The sequence below is a fragment of the Chlorocebus sabaeus genome, chromosome 11 (genome assembly GCF_047675955.1).
Source record: "Chlorocebus sabaeus isolate Y175 chromosome 11, mChlSab1.0.hap1, whole genome shotgun sequence".
In the NCBI taxonomy this organism is placed as follows: Eukaryota; Metazoa; Chordata; class Mammalia; order Primates; family Cercopithecidae; genus Chlorocebus; species Chlorocebus sabaeus.
In genome coordinates this window covers 60,199,638-60,216,057 of record NC_132914.1, presented here as the reverse complement: position 1 = coordinate 60,216,057, position 16,420 = coordinate 60,199,638, and the positions used below count along the sequence as shown (strand labels likewise).

Genomic DNA, 16,420 nt, shown 5'->3' with positions numbered 1-16,420 from the left:
GAACTTGTGGTCCCAGCTGCTCAGGAGGCTGAGGTGAGAGGATTGCTTGAGTCTGGGAGGTCGAGGCTGCAGCGAGTTGTGATCACACCATTGCACTTGGGTCTGGGCAACAGAGCAAGGCTCTATATCAGAAAAGAATTTCACCATTGTAACACAAAGGATAATTACTTGTGCTAGAAGGATTAAACAATGCCTGGTTATTACAGCTATTACAGACAAGTCCACATTTAGTAAAAGGGCACGCTTTAGATCTGTCCTGCCCAACACAACTTTCTGTGATGATGGAAATGTCCAATAATCTGCTCTACCCAGTGTGGCAGCTGCTAGTCACCCATGGCAATGAGTACTTAAAACATGCCTAGAGAGACTGAAGAAAATTTTAATTTTATTTAAAGTTTGGTTTTAATTAGTCATTTGTAACTAGTGATTGCTACTGTACTGAATAGCACAGCTCTAGGTGGACCTCAGCAAATTCTTCATTCAAAAAACGTAGTCTGTGTTCCAATCATCCTACAGTAAGTAGTTCAGTGAGGGGTCAAAATAGCATCCTAAATACAAGCTTTAAATTAGATACCATACAATGAAAATTATTATTCCCTGACAAATCTAAACATCTTAAAGAGCTGATCATTATATTGCCACTCATCTGATTTATTCTGGTAATGCACTGATTTTCTAACATTGTTTTTCTCTTGTAATGCTCAATGGGCATCAAATTAAAAAATGAATCGTCTTAGTTTTATTAAGTTAAAATGCTTAAATATGATGCATTCGTATTGTTTTATATATGATATTCCTGTCTTATAACCAAAAATAATACAAAAAGCAAAAATCTCCATTGTTCATGGATAATGTACCCAATGGATAAATGGCTAATCCAGGTGTTTTTAATACTATCTAGCAACCTTAATAATCAATTACTTTGTTAATGAATAAAGACAACTGTTTTTAGAGCAACTGAAGATATAATGTGCCACTTCTTGAAAGATTGTCTTAATTTTTAAAATGAATGAGCTGACCTTTTAGTAAAGAGAAAATCTTCAAAAGTATTGGCTAGTTCTGGCCACATACTGTCAAATTTTCCAGAAGAAGCATGCTGCCGGGCAACAGGTAGCCCAATAGAAAGAACTTTGAGGAGAGAGGATACTGCTAGTTTCCATGTGCTTTCAGAAGGGCAGGAATACTTCAAACTGAGAGGAACCCTAAGAGTCTGAAAATAAAGACAGTTTAATATAAGCATTAATTAAAACATACACACACAATTTTAATTACGTAAGAAAAACTACAGCAGAGAAAAAAAAATAGCATAGGTATTTTCATCTTAAAAAGGACTGTATTTTCATTTAAAAAATGAGGTTATTTCCCAGAAAGGTCAATTCCCAGAAAGGTCCTCAAATACTGCCTGGAAAGATATACTTTTAAATCCTATCTCTATCTTACAATGAGCCTAAATAAATAACATTTTTGAATCTCAGTTTTTCATCATTAATAACAGGGATAGTATCCGAACAGTTAAGAGTAGGAAACACAATTCTGTAGCTTTTATTAACCTGACGTTATGGAATTAGAAAATTCTAGCTGGGCACAGTGGCTCAAGCCTTTAATCCCAGCACTTTGGGAGGCCAAGGCAGGTAGTTCCCGAGGTCAAGAGATCAAGACCATCTGGGCCAACATGGTGAAACCTCATCTCTACTAAAAATACAAAACTTAGCTGGGTGTGGTGGCACACACCTGTAGTCCCAGCTACTCGGGAGGCTAAGACAGAGAATCGCTTGAACCCGGGAGGTGGATATTGCAGTGAGCCAAGATCACGCCACTGCACTCCAGCCTGGCAACAGAGTGAGACTCTGTGTCAAAAAAAAAAAAAAAAAGAAAAGAAAAGAAAAAAAAAAAAAGAAAGAAAGAAAAGAAAAAGAAAATTCTGCCATATTTCTTCCAGCAAAAAATAATTTGGCTGATGTGGATATCCCATCTGCAAAGGGTCAATATTGCTTATACAGTCATCTGCCACATATATAGGTTAGACCATATAGCATGGATGTGAAGTAGGCTATACTGTCTAGGTTTGTGTAAGTACACTATGCTGTTCCGACAACGATGAAATGGCCTAATGATGCATCTCTCAGAACGTATCTCGGTCCTTAAGCAGTACATGACTGTATTTTCCAACTAATGGTGAGGAAAGAGTAAATACAGCATAAAATGTCAATACTTTGAAGTTGTATGTTCTATCTGTAAAATTATTTGAATTTTATATCCTACTCTAATACTTTTGTGTACTTTTTTCCTTCTCCAAATAGTTCAGTAAAACTGATAATTTTAAGATTTGACCATTGAGGGTACAGGAGTAGAGCATTTGAATTATGTTCAATAACTAGATATATAGTGACTAAGTATAGTGACTTATATTTTCAACTGATCAACTTTTGAGAGAGGTGGCTTTTATTCATTAAAAGAACTAATGTGGTGGTTCAGAATGAATTTCTCTGATCACAGTTCCATCTGGCAATTAGAACACTAGACTGATCAAAACTTCATAAAGAACTAACACAGAGCACTATTGACAAACAGTTTTGGCATACTGTCAGGCAATTTGCATTAGAGTAAAAATTCTGCTTTTACATAAAAATTTTGGTCTAAGAAAAAGTAGAAACATTTTCATATTTCAAGGATATAAAACCAAATATCATCTTCCACACAAATTATTACTGAATACTCATACAGTATACATATTAACCATTACATATTAGCATGAAATATGCCTTCATTAACAGATAATTAGCACACCCAGAATCTATTTATCCCCTTCCCCTCCTTCCACCTCCATATAATCCATGTGCTTTAGGAGGAACTGTCCCTACTTCCAGTTTGGAAATTCAGGCAAAGAGATGGTAAGTTGATTAAGCCAATGAATCCAATCAATTTCCCTGGCCATAATCATTGGTTCAAGAGTGGGTATGGGACCAAAGCTGATCCACTAAAAATTAATTTTAGGAACTTAAGAAGAAGTGTGTGAATGTGTGTATGCATGAACATACACACTCTGTCTCTCTCGCTGTCCCTCTCTTCCTCGCTCTTCCTATTGGACATATAATCCTGTTACTGGCCTACAGCTTTGAAGAGAAACAAACGATATGGTCAATTCTTAGCAGAACTTTCTAGAGAAAGAAATGTGGTTTTTGATGATACTGCTGAACCACTGGATCAACTAGTCATAAAGCCCTTCCTCTATCTTTGAATTTTCCAATCAAGCATGCCCAAGAGTTCCCTTTATTGTTAAAGCTAGTCAGAGCCTGAGTGTATGTCATTTGCAACCAAAAGAATACTAAATGATATATGGGCCATTTTGAGTTTACATTTTATAACTCAAGCTAAGATGAAAGAAAAGTATTGTTTGCTACTGCAATTGATATTTTATTAAAATCAAGAAAAACACTAAGCATAGCAGATCCATTCAATTTATACATTTTATTTTTTAAAATGTTTACACAACTAAACAGGCAGTGGTATACAGCACGTGCTCAGTAATTACCTGCCAGCACAAGGTTCACAATTTTGGAGAAAGAGCCTTGTCCAATTAACCACAAAACAATGTGGTAAGTGGCATCAATGAAATGGGATTATAGAAAAGAGATCATTTAACTCCTTTAAAAATACAAACTGAGTGGCTGGGCATGGTGGTTCATGCTTTTAATTCCAGCACTTTGGGAGGCTGAGGTGGGTGGATCACTTGAGGTCAGGAGTTCAAAACCAGCCTGGCCAACACGGTGAAACCCTGTCTCTACTGAAAATACAAAAATTAGCCAGGTGTGGTGGTGTGCGCCTGTATTCCTAGCTACTCGGGGCTGAGGCAGGAGAATTGCTTGAACCCAGGAGGTGGAGACTGCAGTGACTGAGCCACTGCACTCCAGCCCAGGCAATAGAGCAAGGCTCTGTCTCAAAAAAAAAGAAAAAAATGTATATGTATGTATATGTGTGTGTGTGTGTATGTATAAACTGACGCTAGGCACAGTGGTTTGCACCTATAATCCTAGTGCTTTGGGAGAAGGTTAGAGGACTGCCTGAGGCCAGGAGTTTGAGACCAGCCTGGGCAACATAGCAAGATCCAGTCTCTATAAAAAATCTAAAAATCAGCTGGGGGTGGTGGTAGTCCCAGCTACTTGGGAGGCTAAGGCAGGAAGATCACATGAGATCAGGAGCTTGAGGCTGCAGTAAGCTATAATTATGCCACTCCACTCTTGCCTGGGTAACAGAATAAAACTCTGTCTCTCTAAAAAAAAAAAACAAAAAGAAACACAACCTGATTTATATTACTCTTTAGTGTTTAATCCTTCAATGGTTAAAGAATAAAGTCTGATCTTATGATGGCTTAGAAGACCAACAGTTATTTTTTCAGACATATCCCAGGTCCCGAACTAAATTTCTCAACATTTCTTAAAAATATACCATGATCTTTTACACTGTTTAATTTATCTATAATACCTGCCTCCCCCTTTTTAACCTAACTCTTAACTCTTTCAAGTGTCATCTCTATTAATTCTTGCCCAAATCCCCTCAGCAGTTGACTTAGTTTTTTGTCTTTCAGAGGAACTCAATTTTTATTCAGCACTGACTACTTGGCAAGCGTCGTTAAATGCTGTATCTCAATGGATTCTCTTATTATACATAAGACATATAAGTAGTATTGGTATTATCCTTCTTTTAAAGATGAGAAACATGCTCAGATAGGTCAATCTGCCAAGCCTCCACTATGGTCTTTACCTAGCACTTACATACTGTATTATCACTTGTTTGCCTTTCTTTATTCTCTATACTGAATTATTAAATGTAAGAATGATTTTATTCATTTTAAAATTGCTAATACCTTGTAGAAAGATGCTTTAAAAATATGCTCAATAAATGAAGAGAGAGGATAGCTTTGGTAAGGTAAGCAGTGAGGAGAGAAAAGTATCATAAAAGTCAAGGGAAGAAAGAGCTTTCAGAAAGCTCAGCTTTCAGAAGGCCAGTACTATGCTATAGGGAAGATAAATCATTAGAGAAGGACTGAGAATGTGAAGATTTGGTCTTTTGTAACTTTAAGAAAGCAGTTTCTGTAGAGCAATATGGACATAAGCCAACACACAATAGGTGAAGAGTGAGTGGTGACTAGGTGAAGGCCACAGATTATTTAAGGGACATAGAAACAAAGGAAAGTTGAAAGAGGATGACAATTTGAACAGTAAGTACAGTTGAGAGAAAATTCTTGTAGTATCCAAGGCTTAGTAATCCTTGCATAAGATGCTGAAAGAAAAATGAAAAAAATCACCAATGAAGAAAGGTGGGGATAGATGAGTCTTGAAAGAAGACAGCTCAAGTTGGTCTGGTATTTATATGATCAACATAAGGTACATCCACATGCTAGAGGAAGAACAGGGTTTAGGGCTAGTCCTTCAAAACATAGGGAAAAACAAGAAATAAGCCTTACAGGAACGGAACACAATCAACAAGAATCTTTTAAATGGCTGTCCATACACTAAAAAAGTGGCTTTAAAAAAGTCAGCATGCATGTTCAGTTAAGTTTATGGGCTGCATTGTGAATTTCTCCCTGAATGCTCATCAACCTTGAACCTTAAGGAATATTGTCCTAAGAAATCCTCTCATCGGGTTATGTGGGAAAATGTAAGAACTGTAACAAATTTAATGCACATGTATGTTAAAATATTTTTCACTAAAAAGAACTTTTAGAAAAATGGCTTGCTAAATGCAATTCATGAATATTGGAGAAAAGTCACTACAAATAATAATACAAATTGTATTTTCCATCTATCCCAATACAATGATAATATATTACCTAAGGAATAATTTCAATAATGTTCTCACAATCTAATGAAAGTGTCGAAATGAAAAAAAGATACCTTAATAATATACTGGAGCACTTTCTCATTCACCATTGCTTTGTGACACGCTGTTTTTTGGTATAAATCCACAACTACTTCTAAAGACCTTTCAGCAAACGGCACATAATTCAAGGCTACCCATTCCGCCTAGAAAGTAATATTTTCACATGCAGTTAAAAATAAACGAGATTAAATTAATCATATTGTTTTCAAAGAGAAAGCATCTTTGTCTTAAAGTTCAGGCCTTAGTTTTAGGTCAGATTATATTACATGCAAAGTTTTCAAAGAGATATGTACTTCATGAAAAAAATAATTTTCAGCCAGGAAAAAATTAAAACTATTTGAAAAAGCACATAGAGCATTCTACCAAGAACCGGGAAAGATGTACTTTATTTGTTGCCAATAGGTTAGGACAATTTTAGGAAATTTAACTCACCGGTGCAAATAGTTGGATCTATTGTGATTCCATTGTGTTGCAAGACAAATAGAATGAGAAAAGTTAATACATATTAAAACTACTTTCGGATGATATAAAATTATAATTTTTATATTGAGTGAACAAAATCAGCATGTGCATGCATTCAGAAATTTACTTAAACAAAGTTAAAATTTGCCAACTATGGCTATAAAAATATTTTATGTAAAATCCAACTAAATTTCACACCAGTAGTGTACAACTTCTTATTTAGTACAAGCAGTTTCTTCATCTTGCATGGCAGGTATCTATTTTAAGTAAGATTAGACTTAGGAATTTAGATGCTGTTTTGTATTGGGATGGGGCAACCAAGAAAGAAGTACAAAGGAACTTATATTTTTCAAGAAAGATGTACTGCAGAGTAATATGAAAGGCCAAGCTTTCTGAAGAACCAGTTGGAAGAGGAAAGTCATAAATGAGGAGAAAAAGAACACAGAATTATTTTCCCAAACAATACTTCTGTTCAGCTTAAACTGCTAACAGACATGTGTAAATATATTTGTGAGTCAATAGTATCCTTTTCTGAGATAATCAAAGTCCATCTTAAGTGAAACTATCTGTATTTATAAGCCATGAAATCTTACAAAGTAAATAAAATTTACAGGAAATTACCTGATTATATTTTGCATTTGCAATGTGCTTTGTTTCCAGCTGTCCATACTGTGGAGGTTTACAGGAAAATTCTACAAATGCCAACAACTGGTCAAATATAGCTGGATACATGATCTGCATGTTTTCTGGTCCTACACAAATGGCCTATAAAAGCAAAATAAGAACATTAGAATGCATAATCTGAACTCCAATAAGTTCTTTACTGTATATATATTTAACCAGAGAATCTTAAAAACTGTCTTATTTTATGTATTATACCATCTTTTCTAAACCCTAAAGGGCACAAACTATTTTAAACTGTTATAGAATAAAGTATAGGCTGAAACTGTTAATCAGCTAAAAAATGAGTTTTAAAGTGTGATTTATTTCTTAACAGAATAGAAAAAGGGCAAAGAAAGAGAAGTCCCAGGCAGTCCTCAGGTTCTACAATCTGATCATTTGTTCAGTAATACAGCCATTAGGCCATTAAGAATGTGTCACTGACCACGATGACACTGACTTCAAATTCTGTGATATCAGTTCATTGAAATGACATCTGATTTCTGCACCATGCCTGGTCCACCAACTTTAACAAATAATCATGTGTGTTGCAGTTGGGAAAATAAGTAATCTATGAAAATTTGTTTCTAAAAGAAATGTATGGATTAATTTTTAACAGGGCTGTGTATATTTAATGTAAAATGTATCTAAATATATAGATTTGATTTAAAATAAATTAAAATATTTTAATATAAGAAAACATTTTAATAAATAGTAACTAGTTTCTCTAGGTTTCTTACTTCAAATAATCTGATAGGAAGAAAGAATAAAATGCATATCATGAGACGGCAGATTTTAATTATTTCAAATGTGTTGAAAATACTTAAATTGGGTTTTTTCTAGACACAAATTTTTTCTTTTCATATTTTCTTGTTTAAGTCTTCATTTTTCTCTGTGAGAAAAATATTTAATAATCTTATTTATGAAGTGTCTAAAATATACTTGTGCTTTATAAGACAAAAAGGATGATCACTTTATGCCTGAGAGGGCAGGTACTCTTAAAATACTAAACCAAAATTCAAACCATTTAACTTTTTAAAAAAATTTATTAAAAAACAGTATGTACAAAGTTTATTTTATGCACTCCATGGCTTTTAGCTTATCAGATAACCTATTAGTTTTATTTTCCCTGAGAGGAGATGTAGCCATTTAGCTCTAATGGAACTTTTAGATAAAACTGCACTGAGATATAAAGTAGATATGCAAGTACTGCCCATACCTAAGTTTGATTGTCCTATAATTATAATGTAAGAAAGTAGTATAAAGACATCTAACACCATGTCTCAGTATTTTTTTTCTCAGAAATAATGAAGAATTTGAATAGTAAAATTTATGCACTCTAAAAATTCTCTTTACTGACTGCTTGTAATAGTTCTACTTTCTTCCTCATTAACCTCTTGCTGGGTCTTAACTCCTAGAAGTAAACAAGTAGTAATTACTGTGGAAAAAGAGACTGAATTACTCTAAGTGAATTATTTTATTTTCAATGACTAACAACAACAAAAAACCACATGTGGGTACCTGAGAAAACTAAGTATTATAATTTCTTTGTAAGTATCTTAACACAAATTAATGACTTTAACTATGCATTTTGATTTTCAATGGTCCTTTATAATAAGAAAACATACTAATAGTGTTATAGTTGATGTATAGAGCAATTTTCGGACTTTAAAATGCATAATTTGGAACCTATAATTTTTTAACAACAAACTGCATCTAAGAAGTTTTTATGGGCTTTTCTTCAGTATTCTGAAATCTGAATATCAAAAAAATCTATAGACTAAACCTGATAACAAATTTTAGTCCAAAAGCTAAGAATTGATAAGCAATCTAGATAATATTTTCTATTAGTCCTTGAAAGCTATCTATTTGAAGACAAGAAAAAATATTGAACACCTAATTTCTTATATTGTTTAAGGTTTCACTTACTAACTCATTTAACAATAATCTTTTCAGTGCCTGGCACGTACTAAGGCCTTTGCTAGAGAACTTGATGATGAAAATAACAACAGCTAACATTTACTGGATGTTTAACTCATGCCAGGCACTAAGTGCCTTACACATATACCATTTAACAAGCAAAAAGTTGTAGATTTATTATTTTTACTTTATAGATGAGGAAGCTGAAGTACGGAAAGATTAAGAAACTTGCCCATGCTGCTTAGAAGACAGGGCTTTGTTACACAACTCCAAGGGCATCATTCACATACAATGTGATATTGTCTCCTAGAGTGCAACTCCGGCAGCCCTGGTGATGAATGCAGATACGGTATCCAGCCATCTGACTAAGAAGTTTAGCAATAAATAAGACAGATGCAGTTTCCTGACCTCAGGACTTAAAGTACAGCACATACAGAAAGCAGACAATTAAATTCCCAGCTCCTCTACGTATGCTAAAATAACTTGGCAATAAATAAATAAATAAATTAGCACATATAACTAAGTTAGCTTGGTGGGGAACTGGTGATTTGAGAACAAAGAGAAGACTGAGAACTTGAAGTCCTAAACAATATAAAAGCACTGAGGAAGAACAACATAAATGCTCCCCTTTAGAAAGAAAACATGATACCAGAAATCAGTTTTTCTCTTAGGAAAGAAAATAGCTTTCTATCTATAAAATGTTTTGCTCGATAACTATTAGTTTAAGGATAAAGTCCAAAAGCAAGTAAATTTGGCTTGTGCTAAAATTTCCTCATACCTGTGGAAGAAAATATAAAAACACTCTGATAATAAAATATATGTTTTTCTGTTAGGGGATACTAGAAACCCATTAAAAATCTTACATTCAAGGTCTACGAAACATCATTTAGGTAATCATACAACACAACAATGGCTAGTGTGAACATTAATAATTTTAAAATAATACAAATGAACAACAATAACCCTTCCTAAGTTTCAGACTAAAGGTATATTTTGTTTTCAAAGCTCTTAAAAGCTCAGAACAAATTACTAGTAGTTGGGATAAATGATTCCACTTTTCCTCTCACTGCTAAAGCAGAGTTTTTAAAAATAAAATTTACACTTTTTTCTGAAGAAAAAAAAAAAGTTGTTTGTTTATCCTGTACACATATATAAAAACCTGAATCAAAGATCTGAATGACAGTACTAGATTACGAGTATCTCAAAAGGCCTACGTCTTATTTTCTTTTCTGATAGGATAACTCTTCCATCCCCTGAAGTCTATAAGCAACTTATTTGCATGTCCAAGGACAGGGTGGGTAATTACTGACAGGCTACTTTTCTTCCCCATTGAAAATAAAGATGGGTATTTTGAGTTCAATTGTAGAAAACCAATATCCCTACACTGAATTTTTTTAAATGCCAGAGTCTTTTATTTTTAGTTTCCTCACATTTCCTGCACAACACAACTAGGGTTAAACAGTTCAAGAACTGCTGCTCAGCTAACCTTCTTCCAGAGGTAATTAGGAGGTATCACGGTACAGTAGAAATTCTTACTGTGAAAATTTTTATCATTCCAGTTGGGTAAGATGCAGTTAATCAGAAATCTAATTTACACTACACAAATGGTTACTGATAACATGTGTGATCAAAATCTAGATTTACTCCAATCTTATTAGAATGTCTTTACTTTGTTGGAATGGCTGGCTACTCAGTTGGCAATTTTTGCTCAGCATTTTGATGACTGTGAATTGTGCTATCAATTTTTCTTGATAGTCTAAAAAACACTTTGAATTTGATCTAGTCTTGCTTGCTAATCTGAATTTGCTCCATAATTTTAGATGTTTGTGTGGAATAGTTTTTTTTTGCAATAACAAAATACACACAGTAAAAATAAATCTCTTTAAAAACTGTGAGGAAAAATACTTTTCATAAATTTCTTTTTTTAAATATAGGCTTTCAATAATTTCAGAGCTAAATTTAAGCACAGATTTTTAAGAATCCCACTGCTTATCAATTTTCTAATTATAAAAGTACTTTACTAAAACTTTTATTCCAAATATTATATCCTCTTGTGAAGACTTGCATGGACAAACCAAAAATCCTGGTGAAGTGAAACATGAGGATGCAGGCAGCTTCTTTAAGATTCAAAACATACATGAATTACCTTTCAAAATACATCAGAAAACCGCAAGTTTTCAAAATACCTAGATCTTGACAATCCTCAGTTTGTCCCAAAGTATACATATAAAACAATCTTGGTGATAAAAATTTATCCCTGCAAATATATAGCAAAACAAAAAATTTCAGAGAACTATATGCATTATTACTTAGATAGCCACTAAAATAATATTACCTTTTGGAGAACATCTAAAGCTGTAAGGACAGCTTCCTGTAAACTTGTCAAAACTGCTTCGGTATAAGATGGAAGAATAAAAGGGGATGCATCTGAACTTATTGGGACTGAAATAGCACTGTGCAATATGACTCCCAACTTTTGCAAGTCATCCATGTTGAAACCAGTTTTTATGTGTTGGTAGAGAGCTGGAAATATCTGAATTAAAGCTGTAAGAAAAGGCTGGCTAGGAATAAAGGTTAGTTTATCAAAAGTAACAGGAGGCTTAGTACTTTCAGATCCAATTCTATACCAGGTATTCCACGCAGCCCACCATAGATTCAAATCTTCAAGCTCATCAGTAACAATGGGTGGCTCAGAGCTACTATATCTTCCAAGTCTTTCTCCAATGGAATCTGTTCTTACGAATGGCCTGCTCATGCCTGATATGGGCCCTATAAGAACAGGCACAGGTACATTAACTACAGGCGGTGTCTCAGGCTTATCCGAGTCTCTGACAGGGGACACAATCTGTAAAATTTCCTGGAAGCTTTTCAGAGCAGCCAGAGACACTTCATTGTTTTTGCTGAGTGCTGCTGATTGTATATGGTCAAGAAGAACATCCCAAGCTCTTGAAAAATCTCCTATATTAGGAAGAGAAGAAAAACTATTACAAAAGTGATCAAATTTTCTCTTAATATTAGACACTTGAAAGCATATTTGCTTAATTTTTCTGCTTAAAATCCTACAGAACTGAAAAATATATGACTAGGTACTAAGATACTAACAATGGGAATTAAAATTATCACAACCTAGAAATCCGATAAAAAAATTTTTCAGATATAGGAACAAAGGGCACCAAGAAGAGGATGACGGATATATCAAATAACGTTTCAATCTTAAAAACAAAACTCAGGTAAGTGACGGGTGCACTAAAATCTCAGACTTCATCACTATACAATTCACCCATGTAACCAATAACCACTTGTACCCCAAAAGCTACTGAAATAAAAAAAAATTTTAAACCCCAAAATATGTATGTACTTATACATATTTATACAATTTCCCAGAACTTCTGCCTAAGGAGAACAGAAAAATAAATCAATGAGGTTGAAACAAAAGCATTTCAGTAACATCTTCAGTCTATCCATCTACCTTTATTAATGATTACGTAAGACGTTCTCATTCTTAATCAGAGAATCATTGGAAAAGTTGTAACTTAGGACAGTATAATACATGTTTTTTATTGGTCTAAATATTTAAGATAAACTATGTCGCATTCCATATAAATCTTAACTTTATACTTTAGTTTTCATATTTAAATTATTTTAGAGCTGCAGAATTTTTTTCTTTTTCTTTTTTTTTTTAAGAGATGGTATCGCACTCTGTTACCCAGGCTAGAGCATCATGTGGTATGATCATGGCTCACTGGGCTCAAGTGATTCTCCCATCTCAGCCTCCCAAGTGTGGCTGGGACCACAGGCACATGCCACCATGCCTGGCTAATCTATTTTTAAATTATTTTTTTGTAGTGATGGGGTCTTGCTATGTTGCCCAGTCTGGTCTTGAACTCCTGGGCTCAAGAGATCCTCCCACCTCAGCTTCCTGAGTAGCTGGGACAACAGATACTCACTACCACACTTGGCTAATTTTTGTATTTTTTGTAGAGACAGGGTTTCACCATGTTGCCCAGGCTGGGCTCAGGCAATCCTCCTGCCTCAGCCTTCCAAAGGGCTGGGATTACAGCCATGAGCCACTATGTCCAGCCAGATCTTTTTACTACAGCAAACAAGCCTAATTGCTTTGTTAATAATGTGGATTATTATCCACATACCTACATTAAAATTACGTAAAAAATTAGGACAGTTGATATTTTCCAAAGCAGTACAACATAAGTAGGCTATGAAACATGTAAAATAAATAATCAAAGTTTAAGAACTTTCACTTTGGAAAGGTGATAAATGACCAGATTTTTTTATAAAAGGCATAAACCTCAAATTCCTGAGAAAACAGCTGGTTAACAGAAAAGCCTGAAGTAGGTCTGGTATAAAACAATAGGTACTATCTGCCTACTCTGGACAAACCGTAACACCTGCCTAGTTATAAGCATCTTTCCCCACCATATTCTTTTTATTAAAAATTGAGGGCTGGGCCCAGTGCTTCATGTCTATAATCCTTGCACTTTGGGAGGCCAAGGCGGATGGATCACCTTAGGTCAGGAGTTTGAGATCAGTCTGGCCAACATGATGAAACCTAAATGTCTCTACTAAAAATACAAAAAATTAGCTGGGCATGGTGGTAGGCGCCTATAATCCCAGCTACTCAGAGGCTGAGGCAGGAGAATCGCTTGAACCTAGGAGGCAGAGGTTGCAGTGAGGCGAGATCACACCACTGCATTCCAGCTTGGGCAACAAGAGTGAAACTCCGAAACTCTCTCTCAAAAAAAAAGAAGTAAAATTTACATACAATAAAAACACAGAATTTTAAGTAAACTGTTTAAAAGAATTTTGACAACTTACATTTTAAAATGTCAAACAATTAAAACACTTCTACCTGCTGAAAGTCTCATGAATCATTACATTTGCCAATCAGAATGGTGACCTAATATCAGATTTGGAATATCCTGTGCCATTTAGGGAGAAAAACTCCGGCAATTTCTCTAAAACGTATTTTATGTCAGAGAGGGAGTTCCTTTAAAAGACTAGATGTAATTATATATTGCACATGGTTATGTTAAAAATATAAAACTTATTCTAAAATAACAAATATCATTTCTTAGTCATCAAGTTACAAAGAATTATCAAAGTCATTAACTGTCTTATGTCTTCATTTAAAAAAAAATCTAAATCTAGGCTGGGCGTGGTGGCTCACACCTGTAATCCCAGCACTTGGGGAGGCCAAGGCGGGCAGATCACCTGGGGTCAGAAGTTTGAGACCAGCCTGACCAACATGAAGAAACCCCATCTCTACTAAAAATACAAAATTAGCCGGGCATGGTGGCACATGTCTGTCTGTAATCCCTGCTACTTGGGAGGCTGAGGCAGGAGAATTGCTTGAATCTGGGAGGTGGAGGTTGCAGCGAGCTAAGATCGTGCCATTGCACTCCAGCCTGGGCAACAAGAGTGAGACTCCATCACAAAAAAAAAAAAAAATCTATATCTATTAGTTCTTAGCTTTTAAGAGAAATATCATGAAGGTACTAAAAACAATGCTTATTTTGCCAAAACTTAGCAAATGTACAGTGAAAATTTGTGCATTTCACTGTATGTAAATTTTACATGAAAAAAATCCCAATATTTAAAAATACATATACCAAGCCCTAACATGCAAAATGGATCAGACACCGCAAATTATTTTTAGAAAAAAGGAGAAAAAAGTGCACATAAAGAACAACATATAAAAATGCCTATGGAATGAGTAAATATGCTTGTCCTTTAACACAAAGAAGTTTAAAAAATGCCAAACGCAAAATAATAAAATAGATAATGTGTACAACATGCTCATAACTATGTACAAAAGTATCTCTGTTCACCTTTTTCTACCACCACCAGCATTACCACCAGAATTGAAAGTAGTATAGTCGGCAACCGGGTTTCTCAGTCTTAGTACCATTGACATTTCTGGTTGGATAATTCTTTGTTATAGGAGGCTGCATTGTAAGATGTGCACTGTAAGATGTGTAGCATCAACCCTTGCCTCTACCCTCCCCAGATGACAGTAATGCTCAACCTTCCCCGGTTATGATAACTAAAAATGTCTCCAAAATTGCCAAATGTCCCATGGGAGAAAAATGGGCCCTATTTGAGAACCACCGATACACACAACCAACAGTTTCCTAACCAGTCCAACAACATCTTGCCATCCTTCTTTGTTGCCATTCCATTCTACATGCACACTAAGACATGCACTTTGTGATCTTTTTGAAGTGCATATTTGATCATGTTAAATCATGAATTAAAATCTATCAGTTTTTTTCATTGTTCTTAGGATGAAATCCTAACTTTTTTTTTTGAGGGGGGGGGCAGGGTCTCACTCTGTCACCAAGGCTTGAGTGCAGTGGCATAATCTTGGCTAACTGCAGCAACCTCCATATCCCAGGCTCAAGCAAGCCTTGTACCTCAGCCTCCCAAGTAGTTGGGATTGCAGATGTGCACCATCACATTTGGATGATTTTTTATTTTAAAAAAATTTTTGTAGAGATGAGATCTCATTATATTTCTCAGGCTGGTTTCAATCTCCTGGGCTCAAGCTATCCTGTTGCCGCCACCTTCCAAAGTGTTGAGATTATAGGCATGAGCCACCCTGCCCAGTCTCCTAACTTTCTCCTAACACATTCTACATGACCTGGATGATCTGGCCTTTCACTACCTCTCAATCTCTTTGATAATCAAACTCTTTCTTATTCTCTTCATTCTAGACCTTTAAACATGCTAGGGTCCACCATCTCTTTTCCTCAATCTTCTCTTGTCTCTTTTACATTCTCTCATTGACTGTAAGGCTCTCCACACTTCATCTTACTCTTGCCTGATGAACTCCTACCCTTCAGATCTCAGGAAAACTATTGCTTTCTCAGGAAAGCCCATCTGGAATTCACTGGCCAGGTCAAATACCTACTGAAGCTCACAATGTACCATTCCTTGTAACATGCCATTGTAGAAATGTTGCCTTTATTTATGTAATTATGGGTACTTCCTCATGCCCATGATAGCAAGAATGATGTGTATTTTGCCTTTCATTGTATCCCCTAGAGGCTAGCCCACAGTAGGTACACATTAAATAATTTCTCAATGAAATAAATGAAAATACACATGCTTACACACACACCACACATAAAGACTACGTTAAGGTACATTATTCTTAGGTAGTAGCATTGTATATGAACTCTAAAAGAATCGTCTGTATTTTCCAAATTTCTTTTAACATTGATTACTTGTATAACCAGAAAAAAAATATATGTATACCTAAAGGTTGCAGCAAATATCTTCTAGTGTTGAAGATCCTTGCTACTCCAGCCAATGTTAACACCCATGTCTCAGCCCATTGTTTCTCAGCTGTGTCCCTTGAATGATGAATGAGAATATTGCCACCTCCAGACTCAATCTTTTCTTTGTCTGCAGTGGTAGAGGACTCTCGAACTCTGTCCAGTAGATGAAAGAGTACCTAAATATTTATAAAAATGTCATT

The 16,420-nt window shown here is 35.0% G+C and overlaps 1 protein-coding gene across 3 annotated transcripts in view; it reads right to left on the bottom strand.

Annotated features, from left to right (window-relative positions):
- MON2 (MON2 homolog, regulator of endosome-to-Golgi trafficking) overlaps positions 1–16,420 on the bottom strand; it is a 126,886-nt gene that overhangs the window by 20,976 nt on the left and 89,490 nt on the right. Inside the window, exons 25-30 of one of the 3 annotated variants that reach the window (XM_008003875.3) lie at positions 16,198–16,396; positions 11,258–11,880; positions 6,964–7,107; positions 6,313–6,330; positions 5,895–6,023; positions 1,020–1,210 (exon numbers count right to left, since the gene is read on the bottom strand). In XM_008003875.3, coding sequence (XP_008002066.1) covers positions 1,020–1,210; positions 5,895–6,023; positions 6,313–6,330; positions 6,964–7,107; positions 11,258–11,880; positions 16,198–16,396 — 1,304 coding nt within the window. The remainder of the gene's footprint in view (positions 1–1,019; positions 1,211–5,894; positions 6,024–6,312; positions 6,331–6,963; positions 7,108–11,257; positions 11,881–16,197; positions 16,397–16,420) is intronic. The other 2 variants (XM_073020906.1, XM_008003877.3) reach the window with 2 other exon arrangements.